The sequence below is a fragment of the Scyliorhinus canicula genome, chromosome 20 (assembly GCF_902713615.1).
Source record: "Scyliorhinus canicula chromosome 20, sScyCan1.1, whole genome shotgun sequence".
NCBI lineage: Eukaryota > Metazoa > Chordata > Chondrichthyes > Carcharhiniformes > Scyliorhinidae > Scyliorhinus > Scyliorhinus canicula.
Genome location: NC_052165.1, coordinates 81,129,368 through 81,150,916, shown reverse-complemented (window position 1 = coordinate 81,150,916; position 21,549 = coordinate 81,129,368). Strand labels below are relative to the sequence as shown.

Below are 21,549 nucleotides of genomic sequence, written 5' to 3'. Positions count from 1 at the left end.
CCATAACAATAACTCCCAGCCAAAAGAAGTGCGACGGGATTCTCCGTCCCGCTATACCCGTTTTCTGGCGTGGTTCTCCCCCACCGGCAGTGGGATTCTCCGTCCCGCTAGCCGGCCAATGGTGTTTCCCATTGTGGGCACCGCCACGCCGTCGGGAAATCCGCGGACATGAGTGCGCTGCCGACGAAACGGAGGATCCCACCGATGGAGAATATTGCCCCTTGTCTTTTTCTTTTTTTTTAAATAATTTTTCTTCAGATTTTTCAACAACAAATTTTATCCAAACAAAGAAAACAAAAAGAAAAAACAGAAACCCCTCCCCCCCCAATACAAAGCAATAAATTAACAACAAGAAAGAGTAATAAACATAGAACCGTAAGAACAAACCCCCATAACCGAGCCCCGGGTTGCTGCTGAAGTTGACCACCCTCTAACACTCCGCCAGGAAATCAAGAAAAGGCTGCCGCCGCCGGAAGAACCCTTGCACCGACCCCCTCAAGGCAAACCTGACCCTCTCCAGTTTAATGAACCCAGCCATGTCACTAATCCAGGATTCTGTGCTCGGGGGCTTTGCATCCCTCCACTGTAACAGAATCCTGCGCCGGGCTACTAGAGACGCAAAGGCCAGGATACCGGCCTCTCTCGCCTCCTGCACTCCCGGCTCTGATGCCACCCCAAAAATAGCGAGCCCCCAGCCCCCACCCTGGAACCAACCACCCTGGACAAGGTCCCCGCCACCCCCTTCCAGAAACCCTCCAGCACCAGACAAGCCCAAAACATATGGGTGTGATTCGCTGGACTTCCCGAACACGTCCCACACCTGTCCTCACCCCCACAGAACCGGCTCAGCCTGGTCCCGGTCATATTCGCCCTGTGCAGCACCTTTAGCTGAATTAAACTAAGCCGTGCACAAGAAGAGAAAGAATTCACCCTCCCCAGGGCGTCCTCCCACGTCCCCTCGTCAATCGCCTCCCCCAGCTCCTCCTCCCACTTCACTTTCAGCTCCTCCACCGAGGCCTCTTCCCCCTCCTGCATCACCTGATAAATTGCAGAGATCCTGCCCTCACCGACCCACTTCCCTGAGAGCACCCTATCCTGAACCCTCCTTGGCGGCAATAGCGGAAACTCCACCACCTGCCGCCTAACAAACGCCCGAATCTGCATATACCTGAAGGTATTCCCTGGGGGGGAGACCCCACTTCCCCTCCAACTCCCCTAGGGTCGCAAACTTCCCGTCGAGGAAGAGGTCTCCCATCCGCCTGATACCTGCCCTGTGCCAACTCAGAAACCCTCCATCTATCCTCCCCGGTACAAACCGGTGGTTCCCCCGTATCGGGGACCAAACTGAGGCCTTCACCTCCCCCTTATGACATCTCCACTGACCCCAGATTTTGAGGGCAGCCACCACTACTGGACTCGTAGAGTACCTTGCCGGGGGGAGTGGCAGCGGGGCCGTCACCAGCGCCTCTAAACTCGTGCCCACACAGGACGCTGCCTCCATCCTCTTCCATGCAGCTTCCTCCCCCTCCATCACCCACCTATGAATCATTGCCACATTCGCGGCCCAGTAATACCCACGCAGGTTGGGCAACGCCAGCCCACCCACCTCCCTGCCTCGCTCCAAGAATACCTTCCTCACTCTCGGGGTCTTCTTTGCCCACACAAACCCCAAAATGCTCTTATTAACCCTCCTAAAGAAAGCCTTCGGGATCATGATGGGTAGACGCTGGAAAAGAAACAAAAACCTCGGGAGCACTGTCATCTTAACTGACCCGCTAGGGAGAGTGGCAACACATCCCACCTCCTAAACTCCTCCTCCATCTGCTCCACCAGCCTCGTTAACCTATGCAGGGCTATCCTCCTGGCTATCAGGACTCCCAAATACCTGAAGCTCCTCTCTGCCCTCTTCAACGGAAGCTCTCCTATCTCTCTCCTGGTCCCCCATGTGCACCACAAACAATTCACTCGTCCCCACGTTGAGCTTATAGCCAGAGAAGTCACCAAACTCCCCCAGGATCCTCATCACGTCTGGTATCCCCCCGCCGGATCCGCAATGTACAGCAGTAAATCGTCCGCGTACGACAGCCGGTGCTTCCCCCCCCTCCCCCCGCACAATCCCCCTCCAGTTCCTCGATTCCCTCAGTGCCATGGCCAGGGGTTCAATCACTAGCGCGAAAAGCAGGGGAGACAAGGGGCACCCCTGCCTCGTCCCCGGGACAGCCGAACGTCCTCATCCTTCTCCCATTCGTCACCACGCTCGTCACCGGAGCCCTGTACAGTAGCCTCACCCAACTAATGAACCCCTCACCAAACCCAAATCTCCTCAACACCTCCCACAGGTAACTCCACTCCACCCTATCAAAAGCTTTCTCCGCATCCATCGATGCCACTATTTCCGCCTCCCCGTCCGTCGCCGACATCATCATAACGTTAAGAAGCCGCCGCACGTTGACATTCAGCTGCCTCCCCTTCACAAACCCCGTTTGGTCCTCGTGGATGACCTGCGGAACCACATCCTCCACCCTCCTGGACAGTATCTTGGCCAACAGCTTCGCGTCCACGTTGAGGAGCGAGATCGACCTGTAAGACCCACACTGGAGGGGGTCCTTGTCCCGCTTCAAAATCAGAGAAATTAGTGCTCTGGACATCGTCGGGGGCAAAGCCCCCCCCCCCCCCCCCCCCCCCCCCGCCTGATTCAGGATTCTCCCTAACAACGGGCCGAGCAGGTCCGAGAACTTCTTGTAAAACTCCACCGGGAACCCGTCAGGCCCCGGTGCCTTCCCTGACTGCATGCTCCCCAATGCCTCGATCAGCTCCTCCAACTCGATTGGGGCCCCCAGACCCTCCGCCGGCTCCTCCCCCACTCTCGGGAACTCCAGCTTATCCAGAAAGCGGTCCATCCCGCCCTCCTCCCCAGGGGGCACCGACCGGTACAGCTCCTCATAAAAGGACCTGAAGAGCCCCTTGTCTTTTTCTAGTTACACCTTTAGAATTGTTAATTCCTCCACTAAATTTCTTCTTAGCCTAAATAGGAGCAATAGTTTTACTGACAAGTCTTTCTTTCTATCATTTCCATCTCTGGATTTCCCACCGCGTGATGCACTAAGGCATTTTGTCCTTTTCCAGAACAGGTCACTAGTCACTCCACATCAAGCGTGGCTGTTCAGGGGTCTCTCCTGCTCTTAGAACCAGCCATTGGTGTGTTTGCAAGGATTTTGCAGGTCGACACACTTAACCTGTCTGACCGCATTATGAACTTGGCAATCAAATCCTGTATGGGATTCGAATCTGGAGCTTCTGTTTCAGAGGCAGGGGTGCGACCCACTGCCCCACAAGACCTCCTGTTTCTGGATTCATCATGATGCATCTACTTTAGCTCACTCGGCTAAATCACTGGCTTTTAAAGCAGACCAAGCAGGCCAGCAGCACGGTTCAATTCCCGTACCAGCCTCCCCGGACAGGCGCCGGAATGTGGTGACTAGGGGCTTTTCACAGTAACTTCATTGAAGCCTACTCGTGACAATAAGCGATTTTCATTTTCATTTCATTTCACTGTACACTCTCTGTGGTGTTAATGTCCTTTCTATAATGAGAGTAGGGGATTGGTTAGATGTGCATGTGGTTCAGAATTGAAGTCAACAGCACAGCTTTGGATTCTCGTTGTGGCTGAGGTAGACTTGGGGCTGCCTCGCATCCCTTGCTCTGCCCCATGCTTGGTGTGGATCAGTGCCCTTCAAGCTACAGAACCAATTGTCTTTCTCGAATGGAGAGAGATGTGTGTGGCCCATTGTGGACTATTGGCTGATATCTGCCTGCCTAGATTGAGAATTCAAAATAGCACAAAGTGTTCTACAAACCTGTGGCCGAACCAATATTTTAAACAAATACCCAACATTTTATTGACATCTTAATGGCTTCACCAACTTGCACCCCACCTTCAGGTAATTGGTGTTTATTCTTCCATGAGACCTGGATGTCAATGGGAAGGCCAGCATTTGTCATCCATCCCTAGCTGCTCTTGCTTGACCTTGGTGAATGGTGCCAACCTGAGGCTTAATATTGTTGCTGGATGCCTGGCCACAGGTAGCGAGAGTAGGGTCGGGGGGGGGGGGGGGGGGGGGGGTCCAGGCTGAGGGGGAAGGGGCTCAGCAGCAGGGCCAAGGGGTTGGCTCCTGATGCTGGCCTTGATCAGGCGCTCAGTGCCTTTGAACGAGCCCCTCCTCCTCACCACCAGACCTAACCCCTGCCTGCTCTCGGAGCCTGTATGCAAACATGCAAGTCTTTTCTTGTCACGCTGCCCGCATGGATAAGCTCCACTGCCTGTTGCAATTATACAGGGCCTCGGTGAGGCCACACTGGATTAAGTGAGTGTCAGTTGCCCAGATAAAGGCCTCAGTTGGCAGTAGAGGGGGAAGGCTGCGGTTCAGTGCGAGCATCCCCACCACTGAGCCACACGGTTCAGGGCTCCAGCTTCTCTCCCATCCATCAAAGCTGACACTTCAATGTGGTACTGAGGGGGTGCTGCACTGCCGGAGGTTTGAGATGAAACATTAAACCAATTTGCGAACCCGGCTGGGTGTGATGGATCCTCGGGCAACATTTCGAAGAGGAGCCTGGGAGTTATCCCTGGTGTTCTGGTTGATAGGGGCAGCATTGTTGCTTCACAGCTCCAGGTCCCAGGTTCGATTCCCGGCTTGGGTCACTGTCTGTGAGGAATCTGCACGTTCTCCCCGTGTCTGCATGGGTTTCCTCCGGTTGCTCCGGTTTCCTTCCGCAGTCCAAAGATGTGCGGGTTAGGTGCATTGGCCATGCTAAATTGCCCCTAGTGTTCAAAAAGGTTAGTTGGGGTGTGGGCTTAAGTGGGGTGCTATTATGCAGACTCAATGGGCCGAATGGGCTCTTTCTCCACTGTAAATTCTATGATTCTATGAACCATATTATCTGGTCATCATCACATTCCATCTGTGGGATCTTGCTGTGCGCAGATTGGCTACTGTGTTTTCTACTTTGCACTTCAAGAGTACTCCATTGGTTGTAAGAACTTTGCGGTACCCGGCGGTTATGAAAATTGCGAAATGAATGCAAGTCTTCAATTTTCTCCAGCCCCGTAGCATAAACATTGCCATTTTCTAATGGTCGAAGATTCAAGTTGGCTTCCCATGGATACATCTTGATGACAGTCTCTGTGGCTGAGCTCACTTAGTATGTTAAATGTAATAATAATATCAGCAAGATACTTCATTTCATTCTTCATTTGGTATTCAGAATTTAATTAACGTCAGGACCCTAATTAAGCTGTGCTGGATTGCACTCGAGGGAGAACTGTGACGTTCCAGCCTCTACTCTCCACTTTCATGGTCTAATGTAAGATAGTCTACAGCAGCGAGAGGCTTCCACAGCAGCGTGGTCACATGGGGATTGGGGGGGGGGGGGAAGAAAGGGATGGTTAGGCAGCGAAGCACATCGGGGTTGAATAGCCTGCCAACACTCACTCACGAAGAATGGCCATTTGGGCAGGTGAGAATGTAAGGGCCTTCAATAACTGAGTGGGCCTATATCAGCACCCCACCACGAAGTCAGGGCTTTTAATAGAGGAAAGAAAGAACAACCATCACAAATTTCATTTATATAGAAACATTAATCCAGAAAAAAATCCTAAATTGTAGAACTGAGGCAGAATCAGACAGGCCCTTCGAGCCTGCTCCGCCATTCATTATGATCGTGGCTGACCATCCAACTCAATAATCTAATCCCACTTTCCCACCATTTCCTTTGATCCCCCTTTCCCTAAGGGCTATATCTCACTGCTGCTTGAAAACATACAGTGGTTTGGTCTCAAGTACTTCCTGTGGTAACGAATTCCACAGGCTCACCACTCTGGGTGAAGTTATTTCTCCTCATCTCTGTCCTAAATGGTCAACCCCATTTCCTCAGACTGTGACCCGGGGTTATGAACACACCCACCATCGGAAACATTCTTCCTGCATCTAACCCTGTCTAGTCCTACTGGAATTTTATGGGTTTCTATAAGATTCCCATTCATTCTCCTGAACTCCTGCGAATACAATCCTAACCGATTCAATCTCTCCTCAGACTCCAGTCCTGCCATCCCAGGAATCAGTCTGGTAAACCTTTGCTGCGTTTCCTCCAGAGCAAGAACATCCTTCCTCAGATAAGGAGATCAAAACTGCATACAATATTCCGGGTGTGGCCTCACTAAGGCCCTGTATATTTGCTACAATACATCCCTGCTCCTGTACTCGAATCCTCTCACTATAAAGGCCAACATACTATTTGCCTTCTTTACCACCTGCTGTACCTGCATGCTTATCTTCAGTGACTGGTGTGAGAAGACACCCAGATCTCTTTGCACCTTCCCCCCCCCCCCCCTCCTAATTTATGGCCATTCAGATTTCAGTCTGCCTTCTCGTTTTTGCTACCGAAGTGGATAACCTCGTATTTATCCAAATTTGCCATTCGTTTGCCCACTCACTCAACATGTCCAATTCACACTGAAGGATCTCTGCATCCTCCTCACAGCTCACCCTCCCATCCAACTCGTTGTCATCTACAAATCTGAAGATATGACATTGTGTTCCCTCATCTAAACATATATTGTGAATAGCTGGGATTCTCGCACTGATCATTGCTATACCTCATTAGTCACTGCCTGACAATTTGAAAAAATTCCATTAATTCCTACTCTTTGTTTCCTGTCTGCCAACCAATTTTCTATCTATTTCAATACACTTCCCCTAATTCCACGCATTTTAATTTTGCCCCTGTCCACACTCTGGGTTTTGGCTTTGTAACTCTGATAAAGGAGTAAAATAAAAGCTAATCTCTTATGGGGGATTTTGTCAAAAGCCTTCTAAAAGTCCAAATACACCACATCCACTGGCTCCCCTTCATCAATTCTATTAGTTACATTTTTGAAGAATTCCAGTAAAATTAATAAATAAATAATCTTTATTGTCACAGTCGACTTACATTAACACTGCAATGAAGTTATCATCATAGAATTTACCGTGCAGAAGGAGGCCATTCGACCCATCGAGTCTGCACCGGCTCTTGGAAAGAGCACCCTACCCAAGGTCAACCCCTCCCCCTATCCCAATAACCCAGTAACCCCACCCAACACTAAGGGCAATTTTGGACACTAAGGGCAATTTATCATGGCCAATCCACCTAACCTGCACATCTTTGGACTGTTGGAGGAAACCGGAGCACCCAGAGGAAACCCACGCACACACGGGGAGGATGTGCAGACTCTGCACAGACAGTGACCCAAGCCAGGAATCGAACCTGGGACCCTGGAGCTGTGAAGCCATTGTGCTATCCACAATGCTACCGTGCTGCCCTAGTTACTGTGAAAAACCCCTCGTCACCACATTCCGGCGCCTGTTTGGGTACACGGAGGGAGAATTCAGAATGTCCAAATGACCTAACAGCGCATCTCTCGGGGTTTGTGGGAGGAAACCAGAGCACCTGGAGGAAACCCATTCAGACACCGAGAGAACGTGCAGAGTCCGCACAGACAGTGATCCAAGCCAGTAATCGAACCTGGGATGCTGGAGCTGTGAAGCAACAGTGCTAACCACTGTGCTACTGTGCCGTCCCACCTTCTTGTTTTCGGTGGTGAAACCCGGTGTTCATCTCCTTCCCGGATATTTTCCTCCACTTCAGGCGGTCTTGGACCAGGAATTCCCAGGTGTCGGTTGGGATGTTGCACTTCTTCAAGAAAGCTTTGAGGCTGTCCTTGAAGAGTTACCTTGGATCAGGTCCACAGGCAGTGGAGGTTGAACAGGTTCACATTTGACCTGTAGTTTAGCTCCATCCCAGCATGGAGCTTGCCGTGAGTGAGATGGAGCATTGCAGCGAGGCAGATCGAGATGAGTGTTGGTGCGATTACAGAGCCTTGCTTGACTCCAGTCCGATAGTGAATTTGATTTGTGGTAGATCCATCAGCCAGGATCACGGCTTGCATGTGATCGTGGAGCAGGTGGAGGGTTGTGACAAACCTCTGGGGGCAGCAGAAACAGAGGAGAACGCTCCATAATCGCTCACGGTTGACAATGTCAAAGACCCTTGTGAAGTTAAAGAAAACCTTGTATGAGGATTGGTGCTGTTCCCTGTATTCCTCTGGTGGTCGCCGTGCGGTGAAAATCATGTCTGTTGTGCCTCTTAGTGGCAGGAATCCACATGGGAACTCTGGGCAGAGCTCTTCAGCAACAGGGAGAAGGTGATTAAGGAGCACTCTTGCGATCACTTCGCTGTGGCCCTAAGTGTGACTGGCTGTGTGGTGTGAACAGTTCTAGATTCGGGGCACTATTTAAAACAAGGTCTACGAGGTACAAAAACCTGATGGTCAGGAGCTCTCCCTGAACTTGAAGCAGATTAACTGGTATTCATCTGCATCGCAATATGTATGTCATCAACTGTGTTTTAGTGGTAGACCTCTGAGTCAGAAAGTCGTCGGTTCAGGTCACACACCACAGACCAGGGATTATAACCTCGGCTGACACTTCAGTTCAGTACTGGAGGGAGTGCTGCTGCGTCAGAGGTGCCAGTAAACCATCTGCCTTCTCACTGGACTTAAAATATCCCAAAGGACTATTTCATGAAAGACTTGGGAAGCTCCCCAAACACCAGCACCCCACCCAACCTCCCTTTCCCACCCAACCTCCCTCTGTCCCAGCTGGCTAAAATTTGTACCTCAACACCTAGAAACAAGTGTGACTTTATTGCTTGTGGGAGCTTGCTGTGCGTGAATTGGCAGCCGCTCTTCCTACATCGTATAGTACCTACACGGCATTGGCTATAAAACACTTTGAGATGCACTGAGGTCAGGAAAGGTGCTATGGCAACAGAAATTTCATTTATGTGGGATCTTGCTGTGTGTAAAATGGCTGCTCATTCATCAACACCCCATTTTAACCATTGCCCAGAAATTCCAATCAGCCTCGTGGCGCATCAAGAACGTTGACTTTCGTGGAAAGCACTTTGCATCAGCAAAGGCAGACCCGGTCATGTGACACATTCAACCCTTCAACTTCAAGCTGCTGTTCCTGCTGGGAGGTAGAGCACCTAACCCCGTCAGTGCTGACAGTTGTATTTTTGGGGAGTGGATTTGATTGGTGTAGGGGGCCCCTGCTGAATCCAGAGATCAAAGCTGGCCAACAAAGGCTTTTCCTGATGCAACAGAAACTCCTTAGGTAGGGCGGCACCTAGAAAATACTGATAAACATGTGCAGGCAGAGGGCTCGCTTTCTAAACACCAATGGACTTGGCATCATCAATATAGATGAATATATCAGAGTCTGTGCGGAGTCCGCACGTTCTCCCCGTGTGTGTGGGTTTCCTCCGGGTGCTCTGGTTTCCTCCCACAGTCCAAAGATGTGCGGGTTAGGTAGATTGGCCATGATAAATTGCCCTTATTGTCCAAAATTACCCTTAGTGTTGGGTGGGGTTACTGGGTTATGGGGATAGGGTGGAGGTGTGGGCTTGGGTAGGGTGCTCTTTCAAAAGAGCCAGTGCAGACTCGATGGGCCGAATGGCCTCATTCTGCACTGTAAATTCTATGATTCAGGTGCAGCAAGCAATTAGGGAGGCAAATGTCATGTTAACCTTTATTGCGAGTGGATTAAATTAGTGGGGGAGGCACGGTAGCACAGCTCCAGGGCCCCACAGGTTTGATTCCCAGCTTGGGTCACTATCTGTGCAGAAAGGATAGCATGTTCTCCCCTTGTCTGCCTGGGTTTCCTCCAGGTTCTCCAGTTTCCTCCCACAAGTCACGAAAGACATTATGTGAATTGGACATTCTGAATTCTCCTTCAGTGTATCCGAACAGGCGCTGGAATGTGGCGACGAGGGGATTTTTACCATAACTTCATTGCAGTGTCAATGTGCCACTAATAAAGATTATTATCATTACAAGAACACTGAAGTCTTGCTACAATTATACAGGATTTTTGGTCCGACCACATCTGGAGTACTGTGTGCAAGTTTGGTGCCCATTTACTTGGAATGGCGGTGATATAGGGAGGATTCCCTGGATTGCCTGCTGGGCTAAAGGGAATGTCTTGTGATGAGAGGCTGTGTAAATTGGGTTTATATTCTCTGGAGTTTAGAAGGACGAAGGGATCTCATTGAAACCTATAAAATTCTGAAGAGGTTTGAGAGGTTTCAATACCCATTGGTTGGGTAGTCTAAAACACGGTAGTCTCAGGATAAGAATTTGGGATGAGGAGCAATTTCTTCACTCAAAGGGTTGTGAATTGTTGGGATTCTCTACTCCCAGAGGGTTATGGATGATCCATCGTTGAATATATTTAGGACTGGGACAGACAGATTTTGGTCTCTCAGGGACTTCAGGGATATGGGGAATGGTGGGAAAATGGAATTGACTCCCAAATCAACCATGATCATGTTGACTAGCAGAGCAGGATGGGCCGAGTGGCCCATACCTGCTCTTATTTCTTGTGTCCATCTCCAAAGGTCCGACCCTCCATATTCCCACCTTTGGCCATCAGTTCCCTGCCCTCTCAGCCAATTGGAAAATGAAGAAACTTTTCATTCTCTGATTGGGGTGATTGCAAGTTTTCAGTCAAACAGACCTTTATCCTGTCTCCAATGTTTTTATAACTAGCAAATGTCTCCAAAGATAATAAAAATGCACACAATTTATTTTAATCTGACTTTCCTTCAGGGCTGCCATCAGCAGTGTAGCAGAGATCAATCTTTATTTCTTGGAGAGTCCCGGTGGACTAACATCCAGTGAATGAACATGCAAAAATACAAAATAGTAGCAGGAGGAGGCCATTTGGCCCCTCAAACCTGCTCTACCATTTGATAAGGCCATGGCCGATCTGTTTGCCTTTTGAGTTCCACATTTCCATCTGCCCCCGGATTCTTCTAAACTCCAGAGAATATAAACCACGCTTGGCTAAATCGCTGGCTTTTAAAGTAGACCAAGGCAGGCCAGCAGCACGGTTCAATTCCCATACCAGCCTCCCCGAACAGGGGCCGGAATGTGGCGACTAGGGGCTTTTCACAGTAACTTCATTTGAAGCCTACTCGTGACAATAAGCGATTTTCATTTCATTTTTCATTTTCATTCCCCTCGCCCAACAAGAATCCATCTACCTCCACCTTAAAAATATCCGGCGACCCCGCCTCCACAGCGGTCTGAGGCAGAGTGTTCCAAAGTCGCACAACCCTCGAGGAGAAACGTATTCTCCTCATCTCTGCCCTAAAAGGGCCACCCCCTAATTTTAAAACTGGGCCCCTAATTCAGGGCTGAACCACAAGGGGAAACATCCTTTCCAATTCCACCTCGTCAAGACCGTTGATGATTTTATACTTTTCAATCAAGCACCCCTCACTCTTCTGAACTCCAATGGAAACAAGCCCAATCTGTCCACCCTTTCCTCATAACACAGCCCGTTCATTCCAGGCATCAATCTAGTAAATGATGTGAGGCTGGGGATAATTGGTTACCACTCCCACGAACAATGTGACAGCCTCTCTGGCAGGGCTGTTGTCACCTCGACTGAATGATACCGTGTTCGTCGGAGCACGACCCTGTAGAGGACAGACAGAAAAATGATTTGAGCAGTTCTTTTGTGTCAGCAGATCAGAGCGTTGGGAGAAAGGGCACTTTACGAGTAAAGTTTAATGAGCCGTGCTTTCTCTTTCCTCCTCTGCAGATTTGCGCCGGATGACAGCCGGATTCATGGGAATGGCGGTGGCCATCATCCTCTTTGGCTGGATAATCGGGATCCTGGGCTGCTGTTGGGATCGAGGCCTCATGCAGTATGTGGCTGGCTTGCTCTTCCTGATGGGAGGTAAGGTTTTTCTCCACCCGGCTCTTCCCAGCCAGGAATCCAAGCCATGGTTACAGGTCAAACACTGTGGATGCTGGAGATCAGAAACCACAGCAGGGAATTCTGGGAACACTCTGCCGCTCAGGGCGCGTGTGGGAATAGAATCTGTAAAATGCTGAAAGGTTTAGATAGAGAAGAGGACGTTGGGCACAGAGAGAACGGGTGGGATTTTCCAGCCCTGTCCCTCCCCCTGACCCCCACCAACCCTGCAACTCGGGCGGAGCACACCATTGCCTGCTGATGAGGTCTTCTAGTCTCGCCAACGACTACATCATTTTGCGTGACTCACCCATCCCACTACCATGGAACACGCCATTGGGCGGGGGAGGGGGTCATATTCAGCGGGACTGAAAGACCCCACCGGCAGGAAGGGCTGGAATATTCTGTCCAGTAGTTTCTCCTGTGGGAAAGAACGTAACTAGAGGCCATCTTTTGTGAGGGCCACAAAGAATCCAGCATGAGTTTGTAGAATCAAAAAGAAATAACTTTATTTACAATTACATACACAACATACACAACATATATACAATAGATGGCTGGTTTAGCTCAGTGGGTTAAACAGCTGGTTTGTAATACAGAACAAGGCCAGCAGTGTGGGTTCAATTCCCGAACCAGCTTACCCGAACAGGTGCAGGAATGTGGTGACTTGGGGCTTTTCACAGTAACTTCATACTTGTGACAATAAAGGATTATTATTAAGGGCAACACGGCAGCATAGTGGTTAGCACAATTGCTTCACAGCTCCAGGGTCCCAGGTTCGATTCCCCGTTGTGTCACTGTCTGTGCGGAGTCTGCACGTTCTCCCCGTGTGTACGTGGGTTTCCTCCGGGTGCTCCAGTTTCTTCCCACAGTCCAAAGATGTGTTCGGTGGATTGGCCATAATAAATTAGTGTCCTTAGTGTCCAAAATTGCCCTTAGTGTTGGGTGGGGTTACTGGGTTATGGGGATAGGGTGGAAGTGTGGGCTTGGGTAGGGTGCTCTTTCCAAGAGCCGGTGCAGACTTGATGGGCCAAATGGCCTCCTTCTGCACTGTAAATTCTATGACAACAGCAGCAGTACTCCACCACTGCTCTTTCCTCTCTAGCTGGTTCCACACTGGCCAGCTCTATTTATGCAGGGACTCTGCCAATGATTTCTCCACCCCTTATTGTGGAATCGAACCTGGGTCCCTGGTGCTGTGAAGCCACAGTGCTAGCCACTTGTGCTACCGTGCTGCCCATCACTAAGGATAGGCAATAGGGCCCAGCCAGTAGTAATCAGGCAGGTTATAACACCATCAATATAAGACAATCACCGAGAAATCCAATGGGAAACCTGGAGAAACCTCTTCACCCAGAGATGGTGAAAATGTGGAACTCACTCCCACAGGGAGTCGTTGAAGTGAACAGTACAGATGCAATTCAGGGGAAGGTAGACATGCAGATGAGAGGGAAGGGAATCGAGGGTTATGACGGTGGATTTAATTGAGGAAAAATGGGAGCAGGTCAAATGGAACATAAACTCCAGCATGGATTCGTGGGTCGAACGGCCTCTATCTGTGCCTTGTATCTGATATACTTGTGAACGGAAAGGCAGGATTGATGTTTCAGGTAAGTAAAAGGTCATCAGAAGGAGTGTGTGAGTAATATTTGTGGTGATGTGTCTCTGGGCTGTATCATAGATGGATGGTGTGCAACCTCCAACCAGCAGGTGGTGGTACAGACACACCATGCAGTCTCTACACCAAGGTCATGTGAACTGTGACTCTGATATTAGGGCAGACACATCCGGCCACCTTTCGAGGAAGATTGAGAGGGTAATAAGACGTACAGGTGAATAGTCAGTGCCAGGTGCAAGTTCCAGAGGAGTAGTTCGCAGATACCATGATAACGTGCTCTGTATCAGATTGCTAACTTACCACACAAGACTCAATAAAAGATTCTGGTTTGGATAAGTCGCAGTGTTTGGTGGATTCCTTTGTGAAGTACAAAGGACCAAACACAACAATTTTATTTAAGGAGGAGACACTGGAGGCGGTAAAACGGGCATCTTCCGGGTTATGAAGATCAGATCAGATCTAGGGAAATTACTCACCTCCCAGAAAGTGTTCAAATCAGAAAGGGCCAGTCGACTAAGATGAGTGTGGCAGCACAGTACACAGTGATTAGCATGTTGCCTCACATCACCAGAGTCCCGGGTTCGATTCTGACCTCTGTGAAGGTTTCCTCCGGGTGCTCCGGTTTCCTCCCACAGTCCAAAGATGTGCAGGTTAGGAGATTGGCTGCACTAAATTGCTCTTATGTGTGATTATGGGGATAGGGTGGGGGGCTGGACCTAGGTAGGTGCTCTTTCGGAGGGCCAGTGTGGACTCGATGGGCCAAATGGCCGCCTTCTGCGCTGTAGGGATTCTATGGTCTCTGGGAACAGCCGGAACAACAAAGCAAAAGTGAGGATGGGTTTATTCAACCAAGGGATTGTCCGGTGAGGGATAACATTCACTGGGAACAGCGGCAAAACAGACAACACAAAGTGGATTTACCAGATGTGTGAAGATGTGACTGTCGGGAAAGGTGAACCAGACATAAGAACATGTAACTAGGAGCAGGAGTAGGCCATATGGCCCCTCGAGCCTGCTTCGCCATTCAATAAGATCATGGCTGATCTTTTGTGGACTCAGCTCCACTTTCCGGCCCGAACACCATAACCCTTAATCCCTTTATTCTTCAAAAAACTATCTATCTTTATCTTAAAAACATTTAATGAAGGAGCCTCAACTGCTTCACTGGGTAAGGAATTCCATAGATTCACAATCCTCTGGGTGAAGAAGTTCCTCAGACTGGGGCTGTTTTCTCTGGAAGAGGATCAAAGAGCAGAATGGAGAGAAAACGTTGTAATTATGAAGGGGTTCAATGGAGCAGAGGTGGAGAAACCATTTTCAACTGTGGGAGAGCCAGAACAAAAGAATGTGAATGTAAGATAGTCATCGATAGACAATAAAGATTGTCTTGACATGGAGGGATTGTGAAACAGCAGGACATGGAATGGTTAAAGCATCTGGGAATGGTGTGTTTAACAGGGACCTGCTAGAACTTCATGGAAAAGGCAATCGGGGATTCAGGGTAATGTTTGCAGGGGTAATTAGAGTGAGAGGAGGTTCGTGAGGAGTGTAAAGGCCAACATTGACTAGCTGGGCTGAATGGCCTGTTTCTGTGCTATAGATCCTATGATGGTCCCAGAAAGAGGTAAGCGCATTTCATATATTCCTAAAGCTCTGGCGGAGGCCATTCTGCCAATCATGTGTGTGCCATCTCTTTGAAGCAACAGTCCAATTAGTTGTGCACTTCCCTCTCTTTCTCCATAGCCCGGAAAATCTTTGCTTCTCAATTACTTCTCCAGTTCCCATTTGAACCTGCTTCCACCATCCTCACAGGCAGATCGGCAACACTCATAGCGTAAGAAAAACTTCCATCATATTCTTCGGCCACTTTTCTTAAATCTGGGTCCTCCTGTTGGGCTCCAGTTGAAACAGTTTCTTCGCATTCTCTTCTCTATCAAACCCTCATGATTTTGAACACCTCTATAAATCTCCACTTAACCTTCCCCATTCGGATGAAAACGACCCCAGATTCTCTGCTCTCTCCTTGGAACCGAAGCCCCACGATCCCTCAGGCCGTTCCAAATCATCTCTTCTCCTCCAAGGAATAACCGAGGTTGCCACGCCATCATCGAAGGACCACTCGGTAATTTTGAGAAAAAATATCGGGCTCTCATTTTGTTACCAGAGTTGTGGTTTAATTAAAGGTGTAGTTACAGTGAGGACTGAGGCCTTCAATAGCAAATACAGCAAGACAGAGCTGCTGACTGTAATCACACAGCCCGTGGCCCCAGCCAATCTTCGGAGCTTGATTCTGAAGCTCACCGCAGGGGTCGGCGATGACGTATAGGAGAACTGTCTAACATTTGGCCAAATTTACCCATTTGCCTGTTCAGCCTGGTTGTGTTTTTTTTTCTCAGTTTGCGGGCATCGCTGGACAAGGCCAGCATTGTTGCCCATCCCTAATTGCCCTTGAATTGACTTTTTTGCTGGGCCCTTTCAGAGGGCACTTAGGACTCAACCATATTGCTGTGGATCTGGAGTCAAGTCACATGTAGGTCAGACCAGGTAAGGACGGCAGATTTCCTTCACTAAAATGAACCAGACGAGTTTCTATAGCAGCCCTTCATAACAAGATAATGACGGTTGCCATGGTCACCATTACTGAGGCAAGATTTTATATTCCAGATTTATTAATTAAATTCAAATTTCACCAGCTGCTGTAGTGGGATTTGAACCAGCACTGACAGAGGATTAGCCCGGGCTGACTAGATTAGTGACATTAGCATTGTGCCACTGCATCTCTCCAGTTGGAGCAGCTGCAGTTATCCTTGTGTGAACGTAACACTGAAGTTTTCAAAAATTGTGAAGTGGGTTGAGCATTTTGAGTTGCACAGGCTTGTTGTATTGATGATGGTAGTCTAATGGTTCTGGTCCCATGCTTGTAACTCAAAGGTTACGTGTTCAAATCCCACCACAGCTGGAAAATTAAATTTGGTAAAATCTGAGAACTTGAGGCCTGGTCAATCTGCCAGACTGCTGTAAAAGCCCAACAGCTTTACTAATGCCCTTCCAAGAAGGGAACCTGCCATCCTGTCCTGATCAAGAACATAGAACATTACAGCGCAATACAGGCCCTTCGGCCCTCGATGTTGCGCCGTCCTGTGAAACCCCTCTAAAGCCCATCTACACTATTCCCTTATCGTCCATATGTCTATCCAATGACCATTTGAATGCCCTTAATGTTGGTGAGTCCACTACTGTTGCAGGCAGGGCATTCCACGCCCTTACTACTCTCTGAATAAAGAACAAAGCTCTGACATCTGTCCTGTATCTATCGCCCCTCAATTTAAAGCTATGTTCCCTTGTGCTAGACATCACCATCCGAGCAAAAAGGCTCTCACTGTCCACCCTATCTAATCCTCTGATCATCTTGTATGCCTAAATTAAGTCACCTCTTAACCTCCTTCTCTCTAACGAAAACCGCCTCCAGTCCCTCAGCCTTTCCTCGTAAGATCTTCCCTCCATACCAGGCAAAATCCTGGTAAATCTCCTCTGTACCCTTTCCAATGCTTCCACATCCTTCCTATAATGCAGCGACCAGAACTCCACGCAATACTCCAAATGCGGCGGCACCAGAGTTTTGTACAACTGCAATATGACCTCATGGCTCCGAAACTCAATCAAGGGTGGGATTCTCCGGCCACTCAGCAGCAGGAGGCGGCGTGCTGTTCGCTGGTGGTGGAATTCTCTGCTCCACAGAGTCAGAGAACACCTACAGAGCAGAACGAGGCCTTTCATCCCAGCATGTCTACACCAACCCTCTGAAAGATACCCTACCAAGCCCACTCCTCCACCCTATCCCCGTAACCCCACTTAACCTGCACAACTTTGGAGACTTAGGGACAATTTAGCATGGCCAATGCACCTAACTGGCACACAATCTTTAGACTGTGGAAGGAGCACTCGGAGGAAACTCACGCAGATACGGGGAAAAAAGTGCAAACGCCACACACTTACCCAAGGCCAGAATTGAACCTGGGTCCCTGGCACAGTGAGGTAGCAGTGCTAACCACTGTGTCACCATGCTGTCCAGGCAGTTGTCGATGGGAATTCCCACTGGAGCCACCCCACACCACCAGAAAACCTGTGGGAGGGGGTGCACTGCCGGCGTGACCGCTTAGCACAGTGGTTAGCACTGTTGCTTCACAGCTCCAGGGTACCAGGATCAATTCCGGCCTTGAGTGACTGTCTGTGCGGAGTCTGCATGTTCTCCTTGTGTGTGCGTGGGTTTCCTCCGGGTGCTCCGGTTTCCTTCCACTGTCCAAAGATGTGCGGGTTAGGTGGATTGGCCATGATAAATTACCCGAGTGTCCAAAAAGGTTTGGTGTGGTTACTATGTTACGGGGATAGGGTGGAAGTACGGGTTTAAGTAGGGCCCTTTTCAAGGGCCAGTGCAGACTCAATAGGCCGAATGGCCTCCTTCTGCACTGTTGAGTCTATTATTTGTTCAAGGCAGTTAGACGGATTTTTCATTGAAAGTAGTTATGAGGGCAAACAGGAAAGTTGAATTGCGACCACAGCCAGATCTTATAAACTGATAGAGCAGGCTCGAAGGGCTGAATGGCCTACTCATGCTTCTAAGTCCTATCTTACTGTGTAAGTAGGTTGAAGGGGTTTTGAAGCCCCACCATAATGGGGGAGATTTATTGGGATCATTGTCCTGATCCTGCTCACAGACGTTGCTGCACACCATAAGTGATCAGTTATCCCATGGTGGGAATGTCAGAGATGGTTAATAAGCCACAAAGAACCACTGACAATCCCCGTCAATCATTCAGCTCCCCGCTGTGGTGCTGCAGAACACAGGAATAGACAGTCGACACAGCTCTTCAACTGATGCTTTGTTGAAGAGTCAGTCTGGTGAACAGTGCAGGATGGTGCAAGGGGCGAGGAAGCTCCCTAAATGTCAGCCTCCTGATTCTGATTCAGGTTCTGTTTAGCTTTGCTGAGTCACATGGGGAGGTCTATTGTAAAAGAGCCCATCCACCTTCTGCGCAGAAGGTGAAAGTAGGGAGAGATCATGCATGATTCCCAGTTCCGGTAACATGTCACTGGTGTTAACGTTGGGAATGGATACCATTCACCAGAATCATAGAATCATAAAATTTACAGCGCAGAAGGAGGACATTCGGTCCATCAGGTCTGCACTGTTCCTTGGAAAGAGCAGCCTACTTAAGCCTACACCTCCACCCTATCCCCTTAACCCAGTAACCCCACCCAACATTTTTTGGACACGGCAATTTATCATGGCTAATCCACCTAACCTGCACATCTTTGGATTGTGGGAGGAAACCGGAGCACCCGGAGGAAACCCACGCAGACACAGGGAGAATGTGCAGACTCCGCACAGACAGTGACCCAAGCCGGGAATCGAACCTGAGACCCTGGAGCTGCGAAGCAACTGTGCTAACCACTGTGCTACTGTGCTGCCCAGAAAGTCCAGTTAGGGCATCATTTCTAGCCGTTCACACCACAACCCATGTTATGAATGATATTTGAATGAAAAGCGCACTATGGACTATTAGATTCCATCTTCTAGATGCCAATCCCAATATCCACATCCCCACCACGTGTAAATTGCACCATCCCCATCACCCCACCCTCCGCATGTCAATCCCAACATTCCCATCTCAACCCCACCCTCCGTGTGTCAATCCCACCATCCCCATCGCCAACCTCCGCGTGTCAATCCCAACATTCCCATCTCCACCCCACCCTCCGCGTGTCAATCCCACCATCCCCATCTCCACTCTCCGCATGCCAATCCCACCACCCCCATCTCCACCCCACCCTCCGCCTGCCAATCCCACCACCCCATCTCCACCCCACCCTCCACGTGTCAATCCCAGCATCCCCATCGCCAACCTCCGCATGTCAATCCCAACATTCCCATCTCCACCCCACCCTCCGTGTGTCAATCCCACCATCCCCATCTCCACTCTCCGCATGCCAATCCCACCACCCCCATCTCCACCCCACCCTCCACGTGTAAATCACACCTTCCCCATCTCCATAGCCTATCAGGGGAAAACAGCAGCAGCCAGAGCAGGCACCACAGCTGGCTCTGATGTTCAGCAGGGAGGGTCAAAGCGCAGAAGAGTCATAGGGGACTCTATAGTCAGGGGCACAGATAGGCGCTTCTGTGGACATGAAAGAGACTCCAGGATGGTATGTTGCCTCCCTGGTGCTAGGGTCCAGGATGTCTCAGAATGGGTAACGGGCATCCTGAAGGGGGAGGGCAAACAGGCAGAGGTCGTGGTACATATTGATACTAACGACATAGGCAGGAAGGGGGATGTGGTCCTGCAGCAGGGGTTCAGGGTGCTAGGCAGAAAGTTAAAAGACAGGACCTCTAGGGTTGTAATCTCAGGATTACTCCCTGTGCCACGTGCCAGTGAGGCTAGAAATTGGAAGATAGAGCAAGCTAAACAGTGGCTAAATAGCTGGTGTAGGAGGGAGGGTTTCCGTTATCTGGACCACTGAGAGCTCTTCCGGGGCAGGTGTGACCTGTATAAGAAGGACGGGTTGCATCTAAACTGGAGAGGCATAAATATCCTGGCCGTGAGGTTTGCTAGTGTCACACAGGAGGGTATAAACTAGTATAGCGGGGGGTGGGTACCGGAGCGATATGTCAAAAGGTGAAACAATTGAGGGAGAACTAGGGAATAGGGTCAGTATGGCTGAGGAAGAGCAGACAGGGAGATGTTGCTGAAAACAGCGGGACTGGTGGCCTGAAGTGCGTATGTTTTACTGCAAGATGTATAGCGGGTAAAAGGGGTGGAGGAGTTGCGCTACTAGTTAGGGAGAATATCACAGCTGTACTACGGGAGGACATACAGAGGGCAGTGAGGCTATATGGGTTGAGATCAGGAATAGGAAGGGTGCAGTCACAATGATGGCTGTTTACTACAGGCCACCCAACAGCCAGCAGGAGATAGAGGAGCAGATAGATAGACAGATTTTGGAAAGGAGTAAAAGCAACAGGGTTGTTGTGATGCGAGACTTTAACTTCCCCAATATTGACTGGGACTCACTTTGTGCTAGGGGCTTGGACGGAGCAGAGTTTGTAAGGAGCATCCAGGAGGGCTTCTTAAAACAATATTTAGATAGTCCAATTAGGGAAGGGGCTGTACTGGACCTAGTATTGGGGAATGAGCCCGGCCAGGTGGTAGAAGTTTCAGTAGGGGAGCATTTCAGGAACAGTGACCACAATTCAGTAAGTTTTAAAGTGTTGGTGGACAAGGATAAGTGTGGTCCCAGGGTGAATGCATTAAATTGGGGGAAGGCTAATTATAACAATATTAGGCGGGAACTGAAGAACCTAGATTGGGGGCGGATGTTTGAGGGTAAATCAACACCTGACATGTGGGAGGCTTTCAAATGTCAGTTGAAAGGAATTCAGGACCGGCATGTTCCTGTGAGGAAGAAGGATAAATACGGCAAATTTCGGGAACCTTGGATAACGAGAGATATTGTAGCCCTCGTCAAATAGAAAAAGGAGGCATTTGTCAGGGCTAGAAGGCTGGGAACAGACAAAGCCTGTGTGGAATATAAGGAAAGTAAGAAGGAACTTAAGCAAGGAGTCAGGAGGACTAAAAGGGGTCACAAAAAGTCATTGGCAAATAGGGATAAAGAAAATCTCAAGGCTTTTTACACGTACATAAAAAGCAAGAGTGTAGCCAGGGAAAGGGTTGGCCCACTGAAGGACAGGGGAGGAAATCTATATGTGGAGCCAGAGGAAATGGGCAAGGTACTAAGTGAATACTTTGCATCAGTATTCACCAATGAGAAGGAATTGGTGGATGTTAAGTCTGGAGAAGGGTGTATAGATAGCCTGGGTCACATTGAGATCCAAAAAGATGAGGTGTTGAGCATCTTGAAAAATATTAAGGTAGATAGGTCCCAGGGCCTGATGGGATCTACCCCAGAATACTGAAGTAGGCAAGAAAGGAAATTGCTGAGCCCTTGACAGAAATATTTGTATCCTCACTGTCTTCAGGTGATGTCCCGGATGACTGGAGCCAATGT

At 49.4% G+C, this 21,549-nt stretch overlaps 1 protein-coding gene across 1 annotated transcript in view; it reads left to right on the top strand.

Annotated features, from left to right (window-relative positions):
- tmem178b (transmembrane protein 178B) overlaps positions 1-21,549 on the top strand; it is a 494,362-nt gene that overhangs the window by 415,575 nt on the left and 57,238 nt on the right. Inside the window, exon 3 of the mRNA XM_038780955.1 lies at positions 11,709-11,846. Coding sequence (XP_038636883.1) covers positions 11,709-11,846 — 138 coding nt within the window. The remainder of the gene's footprint in view (positions 1-11,708; positions 11,847-21,549) is intronic.